Genomic DNA, 24608 nt, shown 5'->3' with positions numbered 1-24608 from the left:
TATACAAATTACATAAATTTGGAACAATTTTGTGCATGTTCCAGTTATTTGGACATAAGAATTGAGCATACCTCAAATAATAGGAATTGTTAAAACTAACACTAAACTACAAGAAGTACACAAACTTCTGCTGCAGTCAGGTTTCCTTGGAGTTGGTCGTCAGTTTTCAGCTTGATGCTTGCAAGCCACATTTGCAACTTGAGATCTTGCAAAAAATAACTCAAGATTTTTCAACAGTGCACTTCACTGCAGGTCTTGGTATAATTCAAGTGTCAAACAGCACTATAAAAATCTTGAAAACCGATCGTTTCTTCACAGCTACGTTGTTAGAGAAGCAGACAGGAAAGAAAAGCAGGGAAATAAGGTGGTCTTTACCTGGGCACTTTGTGTCAGCTGCATGAGCTGAGCCATGGTGAGCTTTACTTGGCCCTGCTGTGGTCTCTGGGCCTGAGAGGATGCAACAGGAGTTGTGGGGACAGCACCAGAAGAGGATGCCAAAGCTGCAGCTCTTGGAGCAGGAGCCATACCGGGGGCAGCTGTGACTGCAGCCTGTTGAGACTGACCTGAAATTAAAAGGAAGAGTTAACCTTTTATTTGCTACTGTAAGGCTTAGATATGCAAACACTTGAGATTTATATGACATTTAGGAAAAAAAACAAAAAACACAGTAGCTTGATAGATCATCCTGCTGAACAATTGTTGAATTTCGAACCACTGTTGAGCCCATAGAGATCGACGGAGAAGTTAACTGGTTACCTGTTGCGCCCGGTTGTGTCTGGCTCACTGTGGTGATGGCCTAAAAAACAACAAACCAAAATAAAACAGTATGATTATCAAGAAAAATACTTATTAGATAACAAGAAAACAGATGGATTTAACGCCAGAAGACCTTCTGCTGGGTGCTTGAAGCAGAGGTTGCAGCTCTGAGGTTCATGTTCCCAGTTGTAGGATGTAATGTGCTGTATGTCCTCAGGTTTGCAGGAGGCCCAGAGGGGAAAATGCCCAGAACCTTCTGTTGAACGAGACCTCCTGAGAAAATCCATCATGTTAGTAAAGGAGGAATGAAGATCAATGATGTAAAGTGTAAAAGCATGGAATCTGTGTGGGTTTTTTAAACATCTAAGTGTATTTAAGAGTCCTAAAATTAGCATGCATGTTTTGGTCAGTACATATTTATGAAGAGAAAATTACTGATCATGCTGAGGGTCAACACTTAATCAAGGAAGAGTTATGCCTCCCACTAGACATTTTTCTATCCATTTTGGCAAGGCTGTGGGACACACTTGCCAAAATGGATCAACACTCATGCTCCCTACCTCCTTGAGTAGAAGGCACATTGAGTGTGACAATCTTGCTGTTAGCGGCCAGTGGTAGTTTGGCGGCGAGGACGTGCCCAGCCACAGTCACTGGGCTGCCAGCGATCTGGAAGGTTTGCTCTGAGGTGGTGATGCTGCCGGCCACCGTGGCCACCGAGCCCGCGGAGGCTGCAAGACACACCACGCCACCTACAGTCATGTGTACCCACAGAAGGGCCACAACAACAGCCAATGTACAGCTGAGGTGTCCACTGTGAGGTTCAAGTCCACAAAGGAGCAGATTGCTTAAACATCTGGAATAATTTGAATTGTTTTTGGTTTCGGATGACACGTTTCGAAATAATTCAAGACTCCACAAAATACGGATGTTTGTCAGACTGAAAGTGGACACCACAATTTATAAAATTATTTTTGGACAGGCTGGTTCAATTATTGATATGGTATGTAATGGAAGATTATAAAAAGATGAGGCGTCGTATGAATGGTTGTCAGAAAATAGGAACAGAAAACAAAAAGCTTGACCATGGAAAGCGACAACCTTTTAGTGATTCTGATGCTGCTAATTGAATGTGGGTGATAATGATTTGGCCTCCAGATAACTCCTTCCGTCTCCTTACCTGAGCTGTTGTTGTTCTGGCCCTGCTTCACCCAGGAAGCAAAGGACTGGTGGAAGTTCTTGTCTTGCTGGAATGGAGCTGGGGAGCCCAGCCTGGAGGCCAGGACCATCTTAGCTCCAGATGTTATCTGACTCGTCGTCTGGCCTGTAGAGGTCGGTGTACTGGGAGCGCTGACTGCAGTGGTGCTGGTGGTGGTAGTTGTGGCAGTAGTCACAGTGGTGGTCAGTTTTTGCTGCTCGAGACGTTTCTAAAAAAGGTTTTAGAATAAGTTGGGCATGCAGACAGCTGGCTGGCCAGGATACAGAGATCCATCTAAATCTGTAGCTGTGTTGTCACCTGCTGGGCAGCAAGTCTGGCCTGCTTCAGCTGATTCTCCAAATGGGCCTTGACTTCCTCTGTGGTCTTCAGAGTACCACTGGTTTTGGATGGATCTAAACCTTGAGACTTCTCTCTTTCCACTCTGTAAAAGCAAGAAAAGATGAAATTGCAGAGAAAAGATGGTCCATCTGAAGATGCATTATTCACCCAAAAAATATTTTTAGGTTTAAACAACAAGGTACGTGTCTCCAACCTCTCTGCAAAGGCTTTTATTTCCCAAAGCTCCAGCTCCTCTTCAGGGACCCAGGTTTCCACAGCGACAGGCCCAGTCTGTTTGGCTGGTTCCTGCTTTTTAGGCCTCAAGGCACTCGAGCGAAGCCCTTTCCTTTGAGGAGTTGGAGTTTCTGTTCACAGAAAGTGTTAAAAGTTTCTTATTTCTCTTAGGAAATGTGCCATCTCATCCCGATTATTCCTTAAATGTACATGTATGTTCTTTATTCCCCCTTAAACCTCCTACCTTTGGGAGTGTCCCTGTTTCCGATGGGGCAGATGATCTTCCTGATGCAGTATTCAGAGCGAATGCCATGGGGCCCAACATCTCTGCGTCTAATAATCTCTGTTGTGATTATGTCCGTGTCTGTAGTTTCTGAAGACAAAACGGTTCCTCATTTAAAGTCACCAGAAGATAATAATCTTCTGGTTTAATCCAGAGGGCATACGGACAAAAAGCCCCGTCAGTTTAGACCAGTTACATCTCTTAATACTTTGAGGAAATCAAACATTAAAAGGATGGATTATTTAGAGTCAAATGCAATCCAATACGAGGAGGTAACCGTTCCGACCACATTTGTTATCCTGGTGTATCAAAGAGTTCATGATGACATGCAATCTAGCAAGATTCCCAAGCTCTTAGAAAAAAACAGGCCCACAGCATCACAGATCCTCTGCCATACTTCAAAATCAGCATGAGGGGGTGTTCTACATATTCAGGCTAGTTGTTTTGAAGTGATGACTGAAAACTTATAAACATCACGTTTATAATTTTGCCAGGTTTATTTTTACCAACCCGCCGTCTCCCAGCTCAACCATAAAAAACCAACCTCAAAACTCCACCAGACTCTCGCGATAACAACTTCCCTCCCAGAGGAGGTTAACAATGACACTCACTTCGCCCCAACCGTCATAAACTGAAATTATGCGGTTTGGTCACATTAGACTGAGATTGAGCTTTTCTGCATCAAACACTCTGTACCAGCCGAGCATAAAACAAAGAATAAATGTGTGGAAAAGCTCCTCGTGCCCACAGTAAAGTATGGCCGAGGTTCTAATGCTGTGGGCCTGTATCTCTTCCAAAGGCCCCGGGAACATGGCCAGAATGGATTAAATAATGAATTCTTTGTAATAATAGGATATTTACATTTTGTTAAAATCTGGTGAGCTCTTGCAGACTTTTAACAGGATAATGATCCAAATCATGTGGGCAAATCAACACAGAATGGTGCACCGAACACAAAATGAAACATCCCCCATCGCCATCTAAGCCTCTTGACCTAAATCCTGTAGAAACCTGAGTGAGCTAATGAGTGCATAAGAGGACCCAGGAATCTGGACGATCTAAATAGATAATGCAAAGAGGAATGCCCAAAGATCTCCCTCCCTGTATCAGGGCTGAAATGATTCCTTGAATAATCAGAGTACCTCGATTACTAAAATTGTTAAATTGTGTCTAACTATTCAGCGTGCTGTGTTCCAGGTGATTTGTGTTGCACAATGCTCTTACTTCCGCTAATCACAGCCTATGTTGATGCCAAGTGCGGTTATGAGCTATGGAGGGAGACGCCGAGGAACAAAAAGAAGCGCAGAGAAACAACTGAAAATGTCAAAGTTGTAGGATCGCTTTAAACTTGACCAAAGAGAAAGCACAGCGCATTGTATGCACTGCAAAACTGAATTAGCATTCCATATTATCACGTCCTCAATGCTGCAACACCTGAGCAGGAAACATCCGCTGCAAGCTCCAACCTTATGAAACATTATAGGAGAAGACTAAGAGTTGTTCTAGATTATGCCGCTGCAATAAAAAATGAATTACGGTAACTTTAAGCATTTTGCCAGGACAGCCAATAAATGTGCACCGTCTGCTGAAGTTGTCTCACCTTTCCGAGTTGTTCCCACCGCAGCGGAAGGCTTCACAGCCATGTCGTCCCACCTGAGGCACGCCCACAGCAGCCTAAGCATCAAGCTAACGCCTGCCAAGGACCTCACAGTCTGAAGACGATATCTGAAATTAAGAGAGACACAAGCAAGATATAAAAAAAACCCCAACATCTATGTTTATATCAGTAGATGCTATACAAAACGACAAAACTTTATATACACACATCTGTGTTGCATTACATGTTGAAATCAGTATACCTGCATGCCAGATCTAAAACCAGCCTAAGCAATCTCCGGGTGTTACCAACCTCCATGAGATCCCAAAGGTGGGCCGAGGTGAAGGGTAGGGCCATATATCGGGTGCAGGCTTGGCATTGTAGCTGAAGATGGGTACTTCCTTAATGCCCGCCTTCCTCCCCAGCCTCTTCAGGTCATCATTTGGCAGGATAAAAATGCTCTTCTTGCTGCTCTTGGTCACAAATTTACGGTAGGACGGCAACGCTGTGCCCGAGCGGGCTTTCTTGAATTTAGAGAACCGGAGCAGGTTGACTCTGTCTTTTGTGGAATATTCTTTACTAATCATCATAGAGCTAGCTGACCTGGAAGCAGGGACGGTCATTTTGGTGCTGCTGGGTTTTCTCCTCAGGGAGCCAGCTGCTGCTAAGCTGGGCTGGGTGGTAGTAGGAACGTTATCGGAGGACGCTGAGCTACTTGCTAGAGGAGTTAGATGAGTCTTACTAAAACTCTTGGGTGTGTCGTACATAGAGGAATTTTGAGGCTCCCTTAAGGAGATTTTAGTGAAGGATGTCTTTACATCCTCATTAGAAGTGCAACTATCTGGAATATTACTATTGTGACAAGAAGTGCTGGTCGATTCAAGCTTTATAGGGAGTGGCCCCTCTCTGTTTATGGCTGAATAATCACCCTTATTAAGAGATTCTTCTTTGTCTTCAATGTGGTTCTCTAATTTTGGTACTTTCAGGGGTGGCTGGTGTGCATCGCTGGACAGTTCGTTCCGTGAGAGGTTCCCATTCATCAAAGACTTAACAGGCTCTTTCTCAGGATCTAACGCATCGCCCTGGACTCGAGAGGCAGAGTCTGCACATCCGGTTCTGCCGTTAATCTGTGACAGACCACTTTCACCTTGGGCGGCCTCCGCGCCCTCTGAGTCCGTCTGTCCGCTGCCTTGATTCATTTCATCGTATCCACGTTTCTTAGGACTCTCTCCGATTCTCTGTGCCATTTGGTTGTTTCCATTTGTTTCCGACAGACAATTGTTTTCACTGTTGGGTTCAGGTTCTCCGTTCACTTCCTTATGAGAACAATCATCCCCCTTGTTCCCATGTAAAGCAATCCTCTCCGCTACGTTACTCTGGCTGGATACAGCAGCCTCAGATTTAATGCCCACGCTGTCTGCCTTCTTACTCTCCTCATCAAAGTCCAGCTTTTTAACCACAGGATCTCCCACTTGAAGGTTTTCCACCGTCTCTTCTGTTTTAACGCTGGAGGTCAAAGCATTTTGCTGCTGTTTCCCATTTGCTCTTCCTTCCGTCTTAACCCCAGCGCTTGGTTTTGTGGCTGTCACTTTGGACAAGCAGGCCGCCTGCCTCATCCGCTCGAGTCTCTGCTTCTCCTCCACGGTAAACTGTTTGACCCGGCGCTCCAGGAGTCCGTCTAGCTTGGACGGCTTTACCTTTTTCTTGTATGCCGTCCGCAACTGGAAACCCTCGCTGACGTTCACAACATCGTAGAAGATTTTGGCTGGGATCTCCTCATTTTTGGGTTCTGCAGGTATCTGCGTTGGTTCTTTTTCTGTAATAGCTGGGGAAGGGCTGTTGCTTTTGACTTCATCTACAACAAGGAAATTTAAAGTTAGTTGATAACAGAAATAAAAGCATATTCACCAATACAGTTAAGTAATTAGTAACTCCAGATTTTTACCTCCTTTGTCAGGAACCTTTTGGCTGGAGTTGACATCCACTTTTTCATCTTCATCAGCTGGTTTTACTTGCTCATCCTTTACAGGTTTTTCTTCTACGTTGTTGCTGTGAAGTTCGGTGTCATTAGCCAAAGAAGCAACCTGAGACAATGCAGAGTTGGGTCCCTGCTCCTTGTCCTCTGTGCTCTGGGTGACCTGCTTTTCGCTTTCTTTCAAATCCTCCGTCTTAATGGCAGGTGCTGCATTTTCTTTTCTCAACCTGGCTGAAAATAAGTAAAAAACCATATAAGCCTCAAATGTAAAAATGAAACAAACAAATAAAACATAGGACAGAGAATAACAGACGTATTTGGAGGAAACTGGTCAAACCCTTACCTTCTAGCTCTTTGCGGTAGTTTACGTTAGTGTTCCCTGGCAGCTTTGGAACAAAGCGTGGCACGTGCGTCTTACTGACCCAGATCCAACCACCATACCCTGTTACTCTATACTCTTCCCCTTTCTGCTTCCACACCTGGGGAGAAACAAACAGACCTTATTAAAAAACATTTATGTGTATAACAATGATCTGTAATGCATGGAACTCAACTTTATATGTTGTCAGGTTACAACAAACCTCAATGTGTTTTATTAGGATTTTATATGATAGAAGAGAAACACAGTATAGCAGAACTGTGAAGTAAAAGGAACAAGACAAAAGGTTTTAAACTTTTTCACCCAAAAATCAGAGGAGTGTGGAATGTATTTGATTTTAGCCCCATTTACTCATATATCCCTATATAAAATCCAGATGGGCATATCTAGAAACAGTTCAATATCCATTCATGCATTTTGCAAAATGGCTCCAGTTCAGTCAGATTGGGCAGACGGCATCACTTTTAACTCAATTTTATTGACGTACCATGGATCCAGGATCATTGTCCTGCTGCAAAGTAAACCTCTGCCCCAGTTTCAAGTCTTTTGCAGCTTCTAACAGTTTTTTGTCTTGTTTAAAACCTAATTCTTCTGCCCATTAACTCTGACCAGCTTCCCTGATCTTGCTGAAAAAAAGCATCACCACAGCATAACGCTGCCAGCGCCATGTTTAATGGTAGGGATGGTCTCCACATGTAAACGTTCAGTATGGGTGGTACATTCAGAGTGATGTGTTGTATTTATTTTCTGCTACATATAGTGTTTTGGATGAACTGACAACAGATTAGTCCCACAAGAGCTGTAGATCTCAGCAGCTACACCAGAGTTACCATGGGCTTCTTGTCTATTTCTATGATTAACGCTCTCATTCGCCCAGTCTGTCAGTTAGGGTGGATGGCCACATTTGGTTGGCTTGCTGTTGTGCCGTACTCTTTTCTCTTTGGAATGACGGATAGAACAGAGCTCAGTGAGATGTAAAAGGCTTGGGATTTAGTTGTAGAACCGAACCCTGCTTTAATGTGAGATGTGTGAAAATGTGAAAAGGTCCATTCCTTAGCAAGCCAAATGCATCCATGCTCACTGTCCTACCTGGTGTTTGATGGGGATGGTGTATTTCACCCATGTGGCTTGCAGCAAAGTCTCTTCATCTTCAAGTTTTTTCTCCCGCTTTTTAACCTTCTCCTTCTCATCCCGCTCCATAGAGGTCATCCGATGCATTCTGAAGCAAAAGCGAACAGAGTTAAGCCATAACATAAAACACTGAAACAAACACACAAAGCTGAGCCTTGTTCCTCCTTTACCTTGTGTGGCCAAGAGAATCTTTCCACACAGGCAGCATAACCACTGGTTTAATTGCACACTCCAGGATAGCCAGGGCCAAAGCAAACTCCCTGGCCTTGCTGCACATCTGTACTGCTTTGTTCCAGTTGGTCCTACAAAAAGAAAGGAAAATGTGCAAAATATATCTTGTTCAATGGCATAAAAACAATATTCAAGCTTTTTATTGTTCACATAAAAAACACCTGTGGTGATGTACCTGTGTGATGCCCAGTTGGGGTGCATAAATGGTCCGGGGACGTTTGTTTCCAGCTGGATTATAGTCAGGCGGAGCGTGGTGACCGTCAGGCTGCGTGACCCGTGGATCGATCCGTTCCATTTGAACTCCGACGCCGTGGTCAGGCTGAACTTGTGTGAGAGGTGGCGTTTCTTGTCATAGTCCTCCCGGTGCTGATGTTTGTTGAGTGCCAAGGCGTTGGTGCTGTATTGGTTCTGGAATACCCTGTATTTACCCTCCTGACCCAGCTTAAACAAGGTGTTTAAATTCACCGCCAGGTCCCTTTTTAAGAAGCTGAGACGTGGGGTGTCAGCAGCAGAGTGTCCAGGAGATGACTGGGATACAGATGGGACACATATTAGGACTGCAGTTTCTATACAGCCGACTTGGGGTCCGGAGAAAAACAAATGCATTCATGATCTTTTTGTTGTTGCTGTCAATATAATTTAGATGCTAATACTACAACTTTGCTCAAGTTAATACAGAAGATTAGGCGCCGTGGACACATTGCACTCAGAAAAATGTAAAATTTTCCCTTTGGTGACTGAAGTTGCTCAATTTACATTCAAACCAAAACAAAAATCCTCCTCACCTCTTCGCTGTCTCTCTCCATTTGTTTTCTCGAGTCTTGCCCTGCTCCACTCTCCTTCTCAATCCTTTCATTGTAGTCCTCTGTCAGAAAGAAGAAGACCCTCGTCATCAAAACAAGAACAGTTTGACAAAGCTGAACTCAAATCAGAGTCAATGTTTTATTTTCCACATTTCCGCTCACCGGTCCCGTCTTGGCTGGTAAAAGAGGACTGGGAGGACCTGTCGGCCAAATCAGGTGGCTCCGCCTTCTTGGGACCCCCAACAGCAGAAACTTGGCTGCTGTTACTCGCTGCATCTGGCTGACATGACTGCTCACGGGATTCATCTTGGGCTGGTGACAATGATTTACCACCTTCTGCATCTTCACATGTAGACTCTGACTTCTGGTGGTCATCTAAACCAATTATAATAAAGCAAACTGAGTACAGCAAACAGTATACAGGTGATGTGCTATATTAAACACAAAATACATATAAATCAGGAGTATTGCCAGAAATCTTTGCAATTTAAACATGCAGACTGCAATGCAGAAATACAACTTGCTAACTGTATCAGTTGTAAAAATGGCATCCAGAAAATCACCAAAAAACTGGCAAAAGAAATGAGTCCGCAAGAGAATTAATGCACACAGTCAAAGCAAGAAGTATACCAGCTGCAAAGCTAAGCTAATACTCCTTCTTTCTTTGAGAACTGACTGGAGCGAGCTCTAAATTTATATGCAGCTTTTTGTTATCGGGGTAGCAGGTGGCGTCTCCATGAGAGCGCTCTTTGTTTGGGCAACAGGAGCCCACCAAAAATGTCCATTGAATTAACTTATAATAAAAAAAAGCAGTTCATGGCAAACAAGCCCTTGCTTTTTAGGACCACAATGAACAAGACACTGTAGAAAGCACACGACTACAGATATGAGAAAAATTGATAAAAGCACAAGAGACGCAACAAAAAAAACCCGACCCTCCCATTTTCAGCTTGATCGGTGCCAACTGGTGACTGGCCAGCCAAAAAGTCAAAAATCTGACCTTTTTTCTGATCAGTGAACACACCATACACTACTCATACCAGGTCCCACAGATAGCAACACTCAGTGTAGAAGTTGTTAATGAGTGGAACATACTAAGAGTTACCCCTTTTTAGTGCCTGTAAGGTGTTTAAAACATATCTGTTATGGAACATGATGGATTTGGAAATATTGACAGCCTTTTGGAAAGCTCAGATTTATGGCAAATCTATATTCTCTACGGATGGGAGGGCAATACAGGTACAGGTCGGTGTCCTGAATGTTTTACATGTCTCTGTTAATAAACTGCTAACCTATCTCCTCAGGGTGACTCTAGGCTCTCCAGGAAGCTGCTAAAAGCACATTCATTTAATTCTGTCCAAGCAGGGAGGAAAATCCAAACTGTACCGGCTAAAATCAGCATCAGCAAGTCAAATCAAAACAAAAAGAGGCCTGGGGCACCTGAGGAACATATGATTGTGCCAGTGTAAGACGTATTTTCTTTTTAATAACTAATTAGAGGCTGTTTTAATAAAGGGAGGACTGAATAATGCCCACAGAGTATTTCTTTATGTTCAGGTACAAGTACAAAGGTCTGCTATCCAAGCCAAAAAAAGTGTCCCACAGCATGATGCCGCCACCACCGTGTTTCCCTGTGGGGAGAGAGTTCAGGGTGATCCATTTTTCCCCAACTAAGTTATTCCTGTCGACCAAACACTTGGATTTTGGTCTAATCTGACCACACATAACCTCCAGTATCCTTCAGAAAGCATGCAAGATACAACTGCAAGCACAGAGCATGATTAATGAAATAGTGCAAACAGCAGCCAAACAGATCACAAGGGACGTACAGCCAGGAAGCAGGGTATGAGGTGCAAAGTGACAGCTTGTCTTTAGGCCAAACGATGACTCAGGGGTACCTGTCCATCCCTGCTTCGCCAGTTGAGGGGAGTCCCCACTCTTCTGGTTCCAAGAATGAGCAATTTGTGTTTCATTGCTTGACTCAAGAGAATCGATCTTAGATGCAGCTGCATCCTGGGAGGCAGAGACAGGTTTGTCCGACACACATCTCTCCTCTGAAGGAGGCTGATCGGTAGCTGCTGTGGTACGACAAACAGTGAACAGCACCAGCAGAGTCAGGATGTCTTTGTGTAATCGGCATATGAAGACTAGGTAAGGTAGTTTACCTAAACAGATACAGCTTCGCCCAAAACATGTTTGAAAAACTCACAGGCAAACTTATAACAAGAATGAAAATCAGAAGATAACGTTTTTGCCATATTCAGTCATTTTTACCTTGTGAACTAGTGTATTCTGTTGGCTCAGCATCCTCCGCCTTGTTTTGTTGTGCCGAGAGCTCAGCATTGTCCCCAGCTGTGTTTACAGAGCCCCCTTCTGTTTCCTTCTTTGTCTCCGCTGCTCGTTTCTTTGCTTCCTGCACCTTTCGCCTGATCTTCAAACGCTCCATGGACACCTCTACAAACAAAAGGGAGCAATTAGTCTTAAACATAGAGCCATAACACAGAAGGCAGCACTGGAATTGTTGAAAACAATTTCATAATGCATGTCAAGATGCCATGCAGCCTTTTATATCAGGACAGACACTTTTATTTTCTTTACAGTGTTACACAATTAAATTGTTGTATTAAAGCTCCTGAAAATCAGCAGTAACATCCTGAAATGTTCATTTTATCTGGATACCAGTGTGTTTTGTTCAGGATAACAGAATGAAATTATTTAAAAATTGCAAGTATTCAATTTGCTCTCCTTAAGGACTGAAAAAAGAAAAATGCTGAAAGCATATGGCATCAGACTTTAACTGATGCACTTTTCCTGTTTCATGACAATTATTTTGAAGGTACCTACAACCCATAGTTTCACCACAGTGTTTTCTAGAGATACCTGGCTTCTGATTCGTGAGCCTACCATACTCAGGCATTACAAGGCTGGGCTAATAACACTCAAGTGTGGAATTCAATACTGAGGGAAGAAGCTATCTTCAGGGTCGCTTCAGGATTTTTCAAGTGAGGTTCTCTGAAGCTAAGTGCTTTTACCTGTAATAAAAAGATCATGAGCTTGTAAATATAAACAAGATCAGATAGGAGGAAGCTAACAAGCTATGCCCTTTTTAAGCTGACTTGAGCATTAAAACAACTGAAACAGAAAATGTTCATCAGGGGCATAGAATATATTTGTAGATATCAAAGGTGTAAAATTTCACTGGAGACTGTTGTTACCCTTGATGCTGTTCTGTTCGTCTTTCTAAGGGAAGCTACGTCAAATGTTAGCTTCACATACTGTTTTTTTTCATCAAAAATGTTAACCTCGCTAATTATGCTAATCGCTATTAAAAGATGCTACATTTTAAAATGTTCAATATATAATCCTTGTGTGCATTTGAAAATTAATAGTGAAGTAGCGTTTAACAGCAGAGCTTTGTTGCACCAACTGCTCTCTCTCTCACACAGTGTAACGTCACCTCTGCTCCTAATGTAGATAAATAATGACCAATCAAAGCAAGACTTCATAAGGCTACTTTAAAGCTAAAATAAATGAATGAATTATTTAAAATTTTAACATATCTGAAAGTAAATCTGAGCTTTTTCCCTTTTTTGAATAGATCTTATGGAAAAAAGAAAACTGTTGTAATATGGTGCACTCTCTTTTTAGGTGTGCAAAAAGAGAAAAAAATAAAACCGTAGTGACCTTTTGGTCTATAACCTGTATAGACTAAATGAGATATGTTTGCTTTTATTTGAACAGATCTTTATCTCCAATAACCTGTAGACTTTTACTGGATTCCTAGATATACATTGATGCAGAGAGAGGCAGCTCTGTAACCGGGTCCTGTTTTTCCAGAATCTGACCTATACTTCGAATGTTATTTATAGTTCAAGAGAAATCACAATCAGCTAAAATCTGTATTCACAGGCAGAGCTTTAGAAAAACCTCGGATTTGAAATCAGCTACAGGTCCTTCTCAAAATATTAGCATATTGTGATAAAGTTCATTATTTTCTATAATGTAATGATGAAAATTTAACATTCATATATTTTAGATTCATTGCACACTAACTGAAATATTTCAGGTCTTTTATTGTCTTAACACGGATGATTTTGGCATACAGCTCATGAAAACCCAAAATTCCTATCTCACAAAATTAGCATATTTCATCCGACCAATAAAAGAAAAGTGTTTTTAATACAAAAAACGTCAACCTTCAAATAATCATGTACAGTTATGCACTCAATACTTGGTCGGGAATCCTTTTACAGAAATGACTGCTTCAATGCGGCGTGGCATGGAGGCAATCAGCTTGTGGCACTGCTGAGGTCTTATGGAGGCCCAGGATGCTTCGATAGCGGCCTTTAGCTCATCCAGAGTGTTGGGTCTTGAGTCTCTCAACGTTCTCTTCACAATATCCCACAGATTCTCTATGGGGTTCAGGTCAGGAGAGTTGGCAGGCCAATTGAGCACAGTGATACCATGGTCAGTAAACCATTTACCAGTGGTTTTGGCACTGTGAGCAGGTGCCAGGTCGTGCTGAAAAATGAAATCTTCATCTCCATAAAGCTTTTCAGCAGATGGAAGCATGAAGTGCTCCAAAATCTCCTGATAGCTAGCTGCATTGACCCTGCCCTTGATAAAACACAGTGGACCAACACCAGCAGCTGACACGGCACCCCAGACCATCACTGACTGTGGGTACTTGACACTGGACTTCTGGCATTTTCTTCTCCCCAGTCTTCCTCCAGACTCTGGCACCTTGATTTCCGAATGACATGCAGAATTTGCTTTCATCCGAAAAAAGTACTTTGGACCACTGAGCAACAGTCCAGTGCTGCTTCTCTGTAGCCCAGGTCTGGGGAATGCGGCACCTGTAGCCCATTTCCTGCACACGCCTGTGCACGGTGGCTCTGGATGTTTCTACTCCAGACTCAGTCCACTGCTTCCGCAGGTCCCCCAAGGTCTGGAATCGGCCCTTCTCCACAATCTTCCTCAGGGTCCGGTCACCTCTTCTCGTTGTGCAGCGTTTTCTGCCACACTTTTTCCTTCCCACAGACTTCCCACTGAGGTGCCTTGATACAGCACTCTGGGAACAGCCTATTCGTTCAGAAATTTCTTTCTGTGTCTTACCCTCTTGCTTGAGGGTGTCAATAGTGGCCTTCTGGACAGCAGTCAGGTCGGCAGTCTTACCCATGATTGGGGTTTTGAGTGATGAACCAGGCTGGGAGTTTTAAAGGCCTCAGGAATCTTTTGCAGGTGTTTAGAGTTAACTCGTTGATTCAGATGATTAGGTTCATAGCTCGTTTAGAGACCCTTTTAATGATATGCTAATTTTGTGAGATAGGAATTTTGGGTTTTCATGAGCTGTATGCCAAAATCATCCGTATTAAGACAATAAAAGACCTGAAATATTTCAGTTAGTGTGCAATGAATCTAAAATATATGAATGTTAAATTTTCATCATGACATTATGGAAAATAATGAACTTTATCACAATATGCTAATATTTTGAGAAGGACCTGTATGTGATCTCTGATTGGTGCAGCTTAGCTTTACATCAAACTGTGACATCAATGACTATGACTATGCACTGTACCATCATCTGCAATGACAGTTTTCAATGAGACTGGTGCCAGAAGCAGCCCGCAGCAGGGGCTTGCTTTCGAACAATAAAAGATTACAGGCACACCCATAAATCTTCCTTTAAATAAATATTTCCGACATTTCGCACCAGAGCTTGTTCAAACATCCAGCCTTTGACAAAATACCAAAAGGCGCAGCCATAAAGAAAAGCACAGCACCAAGATATCTCATTGATAAGAAAATGTAAGCGGTGTAGTGACATACAGAGGAAGTCTGGCGTAAAAAGTGAACAATAGCGCGGCCGAACAGACAAACAGAAACGGAACCTGTTGGCTAAGAACTGAAAGGTCTTCTAACCACTGTAGCTTCTTGGAGGAAGCTGAGTGGAAGACAGTTGCTTGTTCTGTCAGTGAATGTCATGGAGAGAAAAGGGAAACGCCCAACCGTCAGCAGTGCAAACCGGGTCGCCCAATGGAACGATTCTTATCTGAAGCTTTATAAAATACCTCTGAACCCATGCAGAACACACCAACGTGTGCTTTCCTTACACTTCTAATGTCATAAATAACCTTAAACAAGATTAAAATATTAGCAAGTTTCATCAGATGGAAACTACTTTGAAGCTTTATGGGTTATGAGGACCGCAGGTGTAATACGTACCATTGACAGCAGTGAGGTAGGCCTTATTGTTTCCACGGGCTTTGTTGGTAAGATCCTCTGTGATGTCCATGTGGGCTTGCATTTCCTGCTTCATATCTTCCAGAGTGGCGTGAAGGTCCGTCTCCCAGTATTCCTTATCCAGACACTCAACCAACTCCTCCAGCTGTGCTTTGCTGCTGTAGTACCAGATCTTTTTCTTCTCGTTCTCCCCATCTTCTTCACTGGGAAGAGACAGGCAAAGGTTGTTACAGAGCTGAAACCCAAGTGTTTCCAGTTGTTTCTTAATATGTGGATTTTATCTCACTGGTGCCAAGGATGGGTCTAATCTATAAAATTACACTTTCCTTTCCCCTTCAAAAAATACCATTAAAAATGGAGAGGAATTCATCAGAAGCCTGAGCTGCCAATGGAGACAAAGGGCTTGGATGTGTCATCTCTCAAAAAACCAGTGAGTGAATTAATGGGAGATTCCTGCATTTTTCTTGCCAACAATCTGGCCCAATAAGCCCCTCTCCAGCAGTTTTAACATTTAAGGATGGACAATGCAAAACAATGCAAAGTTTGGCATTATGAGACCATTTTAAGAACAGTGCCAATATTGGTGCAATTTCTATTTACATACATTTGTTTCAACCAGTCTCAAGGCTCGTCTCTGACCGAGTTTAAATGGTTTTATAGCAGTAAGAGCTATGAGTTTGGTTCTTCATGAGGCTGACTGAACAATTAATAATAAAAGTTGTGTCTGAGCTCATCACCCTGGATCTTGCATCTTTCTTCAGATTGCTCTGAGAAATATTCTGCTAAATCTATTCGATTCCAAACTTCAGCTGACGTAACAGCAAGAAAATGAGGTCGTAAAAAGCAGCCCATTGTGTGCATCCCTGAAAAAGATGTGTAAAAAAACCTTGACATAAATTCAGATATTAGTGCAGCAGTATCATTTCACAAAGAAATGTAGGAAAAGAATCCAGGCCTTAGAAATAGTTTTTAACAAAATCACCAGTGGCACAATTACAAGTGAAAAACAATTAGTGTTCTTCAAGAACTTTTCACAATAATCGAGTCCAGAATAAATCTTCTCTTTATTGCAGATCCCCCGTTTCATATCTGTTGGATTTAGGTCTGATGACCATGGGAGAAGGTTGATTTTATGTCTTGTGAACCATATTTCTGCTAATTTGGCCATAAATCTTGGATCATAATCACTTTGTGCTGACAAGCCATTTTGGTTTACTGGTAGAGTTCCCCAGATTTCTTTTTTTAAATGATGCCAGCTACTCTAACAAAGTTGCCAGGTACCTTTGAAAGACAAAACAGGCCCACAGCATCACAGACCCTTCACCTTACTTAACAGGGGACATGAGGTGCACGTCCTCATTTTTATTGCACCAGCTTAATCTTCTCGTCGTCTCCAGTGACCAAAACACATATTTCCAGTTAAATTTACAGCAGCTTTTAGCAAACTGCTTACCTTCCATGGATAAAAAAGGCCTTTTTTGTCAAAACAATATCAGAGATGTGTGGTCAGGGATGAAGAAAATCACAGGCTTCATCTGAAGGAGGATCAGACAGATGGAGGTCTGGACAGAGCCACTGAACTGAACACATTCTTTAATAGGTTCAGTTCAGAAACAAGCTTAGCATCCTCCTCTCCTGCTCACAGCCAAACAGACATCCCACCCTCCTTTGACCCACAGCTGTCCAGTAACACCTCAGATGTTTTATCTTCCACCTCAGCCATGAACCCTTCTGCTTCTACATGTTTATCTTCAACCATATCAGAAGAAGCTGATGCTCCCTTTGCCTCCACCTTCCACCTGTGTGTCTCAAGAAGTCAAGTAAAAAAACAACTGGACAGACTGAACCGGAACAAGGCTGCAGGTGCGGATTGTGTCAGCCCTAGAGTCCTGTGCAGAGCAGCTTTGTGGGATTCTGCAGCACCTCTTCAACCTCCTCTTCACTCTGTACACCTCAGACTTCCAGTACAAGACAGACTTCTGTCATCTACAGAAATACTCGGATGATTCTGCAGTCGTGGGGTGGATCAGAGATGGACAAGAAGTTGAGTACAGGAAGGTGGTGGACCGCTTTGTGGCATGTTGTGGAAACAATCATCTCATCTTGAACATGACTAAAACAAAGGAGATGATTGAAGATTTTAAGAGAAACAGGAATAAGTCAAAAACTATTTCCATCATGGGAGAAGAAGTGGAGGTGGTGGAGGAGTATAAATACCTTAATGTTCACCTGGACAACAGACTAGAGTGGAGATGCAACTGAAGTCATCTACAAGAAGGGACAGAGCAGACTGTACTTCTTGAGGAAGCTTAGGTCCTTTGGTGTTTGCAGCAAGATGCTGCATATCTTCTATAAGTCTGTTGTGGAGAGTGTGATTTCTTCTGCCATCATCTGCTGGGGAAGCAGCATCAGAGCCAGGGACTTAAAAAAGCTCAACAAGCTGATAAAGAAGGTTGGCTCTGTTCTGGGGACTCCTCTGGAGATCATTGTACAAAGGACGGTTCTTCATAAAATGAAGAACATTATGGAGAACCCTGATCATCCTCTTCATGAGACTGTCCTACAACAACAGTGTCTTCAGTCAGAGGCTTCTTCAGATCTGCTGTAAGACGGACCGCTACAGGAGATCCTTCCTGCCCACAGCCATCAGCATCTACAACGGCTCTTTGAAGAAACCTTCATAATATGAGCTACAACAACATTTGTAATGTTAAACACAGACAGAAAGGAGTGGACCTCTGTGTCAAGTCATACTTGTACCCCAGGGAAACAGAATGTTAAGGAGTACTAATTAGAAGTTCCTAGAAACGTAGATCAACTTAAAAAGGCAAAGAATGGCGCGGCGCTGATGGTGTAGGGGTTAATCGCGCGACCATATACGGAGGCTACAGTCCTCGAAGTGGCCGTCCCAGGTTCGAGTCCCGGACCCGGCGACATTTGCTGAAAGTCACCCACTCTCTCTACCCCTCTTTCCTGTCTGCCTACTGTCAAAAAATAAAAATAAAGGCCACTAGTGCCAAAAAATATCTTTAAAAGGTAAAGAATAATTTATGAAAAAATGCTTTAGTTAAATTTATTGTTTAGGTACTGTTAGGGGTACAAAAGATTGTGTCACCAGAGATTTTGTTAAAAACAATTCCTTCTTTACAAAAATTTTTATTTTTTCCAAATTAAAGGTTGAATTTTTTTAAAGTGAGATTATTCTACTGCAGTAGAATTTTTATGAGGGCTTTTCTACAGATCTTCACCAGGGAAGAAGGCAACTTTTATGTTTCAGTATAAAGAATCAAATCTCTAAAATGTCTAATACCTGTTAAAAGCTACCAACAAATGTACTTTTGTTTTAATGCTCTGCAGAAAATGTTGAGTTCTTGTAATACCCCTATAAAGCCTTCGGCAAAGTTGCTTTTCAATAAAAATTATTGTAATGTTCAGTTTGTTTTCCTTTATAAAACTCTGTCAAAGCATTAAAACCAATCACGGTAAGTCAAACAGACAGTATTTGTCCTAACTCACATAATAATCCTTCGATTTAGGAACCAGTATTTCCTCTGATGCCGATCATATCCGATGGGTTCCTGACGGATGTAGGGCCGGTTTTTCTGTGCCTCCATCACACAGTCTGTGACTCCAGGCACCTTGTGTGCCACACAAACCTCACACTGCCATTCATCCTCAGGAACCTCTTCTAGCGGTGGCTTAACACACTCCAGGTGGTAGACTGCAGAACAAGTCTCACAACACAGCAGGTCTCCCAGACGGTGACACACACGGCAGTGGTCATCGTACTGCATGCTGCCATCAGACATGAGCTCCTCACGGGCAATGTTAGTAGTAAGAAACTGGTCCACTAAGAACTGTAGCACCCTAATCTTGCTTTCTAGAGAACCACAGGGATATTCGTCCATCTCCAGATATGGCAGAACATGGTGGAACTCTCTGTCGCTTTCACAGTAAGCCCGCAAAACTTCGGGCCACGTCATGCCATCGATAAAGTAAAGAGTAGAGTTAACGCTGTCCTTAAGGTCTGCCGGGCCAAAAGTAGTGTTGGAGGAATCTTCCTCGCGTAGGATGGCCTTCAACAGGGAGATATGAGTCTCTGCTATTAACGTGCACTGCTCCTGGCCGACTAACGCAGCGCAGAAGTCCTCAAAGCGGAAAGGGGAGAGACGCAGCACCGTGCTGAAGTTCCTCAGCACCTCATAGACAGAAGTGATGTTGAGAAGCTCCTCGTTGGGCACCAAGAGATCCTCAGAGGTCTCTGGAAGCTCAAGGGGAGGGATTTCCTTGTCTTCGAGAACAGGAGTGCGAGGGCGGGGAGCCCGTACCTTCTTCTTTCCTGCAAGATCAAAAAAAACTGTTTGAGGAAGATTAAAATGGTATATTTAATTAACAGCAATGCAGAACAATAATATAACAAATGATTTAATACATGGTTGTATATTTCCGTGCATCACTCAATGCTTTGGAAGATACTGCAATCCTTAAACCTGGAAACTTCAACAAAAGCTACATTGGTTCAAGTTGTTCCTTTCTGTCATCATTAGCCTAATGAGGCAGCCTAATCCTGCTTCATACAGCACAGTGGCTGTCAAATTAGTCAAAAGCCTTAATGCTGATTAAAACTCTCTATATTACGGCCACTACTAAGCCATTAAAGTTTAATAATTATCCAGAGTCTCGATATAATAAATTAACATGTTCTGGCTAAGGAAAGCTGTCAATGTATGGGTCAATTACAGACATGCTAGCTAAGCTAAAGTTAGTTAGCCATGCCCGTTTGTTTCATTAAATTAAAATAACTCAAGTTCTTGTTTCAAAAAACAGTGTTAAGAAGTGTGGGCTGCAAATATAAAGTTTCTTATATTTTTACAATTGCTGTTACACAGTAGGCACGGAGCTACTTTCAATGCTAACATTAGCTTGTTCTAGGCTAAGTTATTAGCTTCGGCTATGACAGCTAAAGCTGCAGACCCCTTCAGGTTCTTTTAGGAAATGAGTGTGAGCTACATGATCACATGAGGTGATGGAAACAAGTCGCACTATTGGTACATTTAATGCTTCAGTCCACCTGCAGTGGCTTCAATGCGGCCTGTTTTCATAAAGTGTGCATTCTCCATTTTGAACAATAACCTTACTGCTTCCTGCACTGTACACACGCTTTTCACATTACATACTCTAACCCCGACAGAACATCCAGAGGCGAGGGTCAGTTCAAAGATCAGTGATTATTTACCCGGAGTGCTGGCGTGAGTGCTCTGACTCCGAAAGCTACTCTCGGTGCAGAAGCTGGCACCATCCTCTTCCTCCTCCAGCACATCGTCTTCCAGGCAATCAGAATCCTCTTTGAGGGCCTCATCCTCCTCGGACTGGGGTTCCTCCTCAACAAACTCGTCCTCCTCTGACCGTAAACTCACAGCATCGTCCTCCTCGTCACTCTCGTGGTCATCGTACACCACTGTTTTGGACACAGCCGTCCGCCTTCCACCGCGACCACCTCTACCTCCTCGTCCACCACCACCGCCACCTCTGCCTCGTCCCCTGCCCCGCGTTGACGTTGCTTTCCTCTTTCTGGCCGATTTGGGGGGCTCCCTTGTCGGGCTATCGGCGTCCTCGTCCCCGCTGTCTCTAAACCTGGGCTTCAGGTTCCTCCTTGGTCGCAAACCCCGGGTTGTAGCTGGGGATGCCTCATCGGTTTGTAGCGCTTTGGGCGGCCTGCCCCTTTTCCCTCTCATCTTAGGCGAAATCTATTACTTTAGAATCCCAAGGTTTGCGTACAAATGACATACGCAAAGGCGAGCGAAAACAGTGCCCCTACAGAGCTGAACAAACGTGGACCACAAAAACACCACAGCACATTGAAGACCCCCGTGTCCCTTCGAATGTGAAAGCTCAAAACGTTAGCCCGGCGTCCCGTTCAGGTTCGCCTAGGGCCGCCATTTTTCTTCTCTGCCTCTCTGGCTGAACAAACAGCAGGGCCTCACTACGGGAGTCACGTGGGGATAGTGCTTCTTGCTCAGTGGCAACAATGTAACAGTGACTAAAGTATTCTCACGTTTTTATTCACATCGTCGATGGTTTTGTTTAAAGGTGTAACGCATTTTACGAAATCGATCTTGGAAACCCGCTTACTGCCGCTCGTTTTTATGTTCATGTAGGTGGCAGCAAACACCACAATTTCACATTATTGTTAACGATTTGATACGATGTCATAATACAGTATAAGCATAAAGAATTCCAGGTATATACAACACAGACTTTATGGTACGATTGGCTTTAATGTGGATTTAATTATATCAGAAATATATAACAAGTAACAAAAAAAAAAAAAAAAAGTGTTATATTATTTTTGACTTTAATTTAGTCACCTTATTACTATTTATATCAGTATTGCTATTGATGTAACTTATTTATTTCATTTTTCCCCTAACACACATATTTAAAAACTGAATTGTTAAGAACACATCATAATACAAGTGGACCATCCATTCACTCATTTCCTTCTGCATATCCAACACTGCATGGGGGGGGGGTTACAGATCCAGAAAGGAAACCTAGATATCCCTCTTTCCAGCGACACTAGAGCATCCCAAGGTGCTCCCAGTCGAGACGTAAGACTTAGTGCTTCCCCTGTGTTCTGGTTCTGGTCCAGGCGTCATATCCCAGAGAAATGTACTTGGAAAGCCTAAAAGAAGTTGACCCAGAAGGCGTTTTTATCAGATGCCTGAACCACCTTAGCGGGCTCATTTTATTGCTCTATTGATAGAGGATCTTAGCCCTGAGCCAAACCCTCATCACAGAAGAGGTTAATTTCAGCCATTTAATCCATATTGCGGGGATGGCTTGAAGATCCAGAATTCAAAATCAGCTTCATTGGTCCAAGATTGTAAGCAAAACAAGGAATTACACTTTGGTTTCTCACAACACATTAAATATAAATATATGATGCCAGCAGAACCACATTATTTACAAAAAGTAAAGATAGAGAGACAGCCCTGATGGAGTCCACCTTGCCCTGGTAATAAGTTTGACTTTGTGCCTGCTTTTAGTAATGTATAGACCAGGTAGCTCTTCAAAGCATCCCCTGCACCGCCTACTACCACTGTACCCCCTCCACAAAATGTCTGCAGGGAACCAGTCATAAGCCTTCTCTAGATCCCCAAAACACATGTGAGCTGGACAACCAAACTCCCATGAAACCCTCAGCAGTCCTACGAAGAGCTTTTCTTTCACTAACAGATCCAAACCTGCTAATACACTCATCAGCTTACTTGTTAGTTCCAGGTCACTCATAATAGCTGACAGGACTGGCACTTGGTATGGTCTTTTCAAGGTTAGCTATTATCGTTCAAAGATTGCATGGTTGCAAAGAGTGTTTTTCTAGATTGTTGCCTTTCTCTCATCTGTAGTCAGTGTGTGAATACATCTCTGTACTCTGACATCAACAAGGCGTTTTCGTCCCTCTAAATGCCAGTCACTGAATATTTTCTTATTTTCACAACCATCCTCTGTAAACAGGGATTTTTGTGCGTGAAAATACCAGTAGACCAACAGTGTTTGAAGCACATACCTGTGTAAATACCTGTGTGAATGCATATATTATTTAAAGAGAATGACACCTCGCAGTTACCTTTAGTTTTTTTTTAAATATGAAAACACTAAGTTCTTCATCACTGGTATTTGACACAATAATCCAGCTCTGTCAAGAGGGTAGCTGGATGCTGTTTATCATATATTTAAGATAGAAACTACTTAATCCTAGCTTTCAGTTATCTGACCCAGTTGTCCTGTCTAATCTCTACAACAAGTACAGATTGCGCAACAAAAATGCCACGGAGATTTTTTTGTCGTCTGTGACGTGTATACGTATGTTGTCGTGGCCGAGTGGTTAAGGCGATGGACTAGAAATCCATTGGGGTCTCCCCGCGCAGGTTCGAATCCTGCCGACAACGGATATTTTCCTTTTAGTTCTTCATAGAAAGCCTTCTGCTTTTCAATTACAAATATTACACAGAAAATATCTTTTAGTTCAGATGTTTTCATTTGCTGGTTATTGCCCCTGATCGAGTAGACAAAGTAGCAAACGGTGCTCTTCAGGTACTGGATGTTCAATCCCTCTGAAATATATACATGACGAAACAGCGCCTCCAATCTGAAACTGCTTCAAAATGCTGTTTATTTAACCAGTTAGATAAAACAGACTGATCTTACAGTCAGAGCGTAAAACAGTTCCTAACAAATCATACACAGTCCTAACAAGAACTAAGTCAATTCCAAACCAGAACCCATTCAAGGTTCCGAAAATCCCAAGTCAAAAAAAAAAGTTACGTAATACGTCAGGATAAGAAAGTGTGTGATGTTTTCCATTTTTTTTATGAATGACAAATTCTTAACCTCAGTTCTCAGCATACACAAAATCAAAAACAAAACAAACAAAAAAATTAAAAACTGGCTCCGGCACTGATTGTGTTCGACGTCTATTTGCGCAGTCAATAAAAAGCCGTCGAAGTTGATTTTATATCTAGCCATACATCCAGATTGGTAGGTTTACGTAAATAAAAAAAAATCTTAACCTAATGATAATAATAATTAGATTGCTCTATTTCATTTAAAAGGTCTATGAAAAATTATGAATAAAAAGAAAAATTGTGAAAAATTTAAATTCACCCCACAATACAAACAAAATTATGCAAAAAATAGTATCTAGTAGGGTTACAAAGATCTCAAAATTATTACGTTTAATAATTTTAGGACTATCTAAAGACAAAAAAAATATTCGGAGATGGGTCAATGTTTACATAGCCTTGTTTGTTACATAATCGAAAGAACAATTTTTAGGCTTTTGAAAGTGATAATATCAGTTATATCTTAAATATTACAAATAAACACCAGAAAACAAGACCAACACATAAAAAAGCGAATATGCACACGTGTTATTCAGGCGTTCCCTGTTATTGCGTAGTGGCAGAAAAAGCCCAGCAGGTGGCAGTAGTACACTAAAAATGACTGAAGAAATCCTGAAGTTGTGGACGAAGAAGTTCTCTAAATTCAGATTTTATTATAGAAGTATTGACATTTTTATGCAGCTTCATCTTAGCATCGGTAATTGAATCACGTGAAGTATCTAAATTCTGTAACTGTTTTAAATAGCTGCTTTCCCAGACTGCAAAAGTTTATTTGCAATATTTAGCAGGAGCAAAAAGCCCCTGACATGGTTACAATGACAGCAATGTTTGCAGTACACATGTCATTTGCATAAAGCATGATATGTGCACCAGTGTTTTGACTGGTTACACTGGAACATAGAGCTTTGTACTGTGTACAACTGGTCTAACGTGAGTCCAAACACAGCCAGACTTGTAAGCGTCACCTCTACCTGTGGGGCTGATGGGGAATGGAGTGGAAAGTCTCAACCTTTGCGTGTCAGATAAATGCATTC

General features: G+C 42.4%; 1 protein-coding gene and 1 non-coding gene across 2 annotated transcripts in view; one reads left to right on the top strand and one right to left on the bottom strand.

The window, feature by feature from the left end:
* Positions 1-21158, bottom strand: part of LOC124864342 (nucleosome-remodeling factor subunit BPTF-like) — a 34611-nt gene extending 13453 nt beyond the window's left edge. The window contains exons 1-22 of the mRNA XM_047359105.1: positions 20406-21158; positions 18686-19508; positions 15152-15372; positions 11198-11377; positions 10822-11001; positions 9086-9298; positions 8906-8985; positions 8296-8648; positions 8060-8191; positions 7848-7977; positions 6723-6858; positions 6350-6610; positions 4717-6259; positions 4408-4532; positions 2769-2897; positions 2505-2655; positions 2270-2393; positions 1934-2180; positions 1317-1484; positions 890-1029; positions 685-796; positions 376-563 (exon numbers count right to left, since the gene is read on the bottom strand). Coding sequence (XP_047215061.1) covers positions 376-563; positions 685-796; positions 890-1029; positions 1317-1484; positions 1934-2180; positions 2270-2393; positions 2505-2655; positions 2769-2897; positions 4408-4532; positions 4717-6259; positions 6350-6610; positions 6723-6858; positions 7848-7977; positions 8060-8191; positions 8296-8648; positions 8906-8985; positions 9086-9298; positions 10822-11001; positions 11198-11377; positions 15152-15372; positions 18686-19508; positions 20406-20904 — 6135 coding nt within the window. The 5' untranslated portion in view covers positions 20905-21158. The remainder of the gene's footprint in view (positions 1-375; positions 564-684; positions 797-889; positions 1030-1316; positions 1485-1933; positions 2181-2269; positions 2394-2504; positions 2656-2768; positions 2898-4407; positions 4533-4716; positions 6260-6349; positions 6611-6722; positions 6859-7847; positions 7978-8059; positions 8192-8295; positions 8649-8905; positions 8986-9085; positions 9299-10821; positions 11002-11197; positions 11378-15151; positions 15373-18685; positions 19509-20405) is intronic.
* A 1881-nt stretch (positions 21159-23039) lies between these two features.
* On the top strand, positions 23040-23121 carry trnas-aga. The gene has a single exon. It is a non-coding gene; the product is annotated as a tRNA-Ser (tRNA).
* The last annotated feature ends 1487 nt before the right edge of the window (positions 23122-24608 follow it).

Source organism: Girardinichthys multiradiatus, chromosome Y (assembly GCF_021462225.1).
Source record: "Girardinichthys multiradiatus isolate DD_20200921_A chromosome Y, DD_fGirMul_XY1, whole genome shotgun sequence".
NCBI classification, from domain to species: Eukaryota; Metazoa; Chordata; class Actinopteri; order Cyprinodontiformes; family Goodeidae; genus Girardinichthys; species Girardinichthys multiradiatus.
The sequence above is the reverse complement of the archived record's forward strand: the minus strand, read 5'-3'. Positions and strand labels throughout refer to the sequence as shown.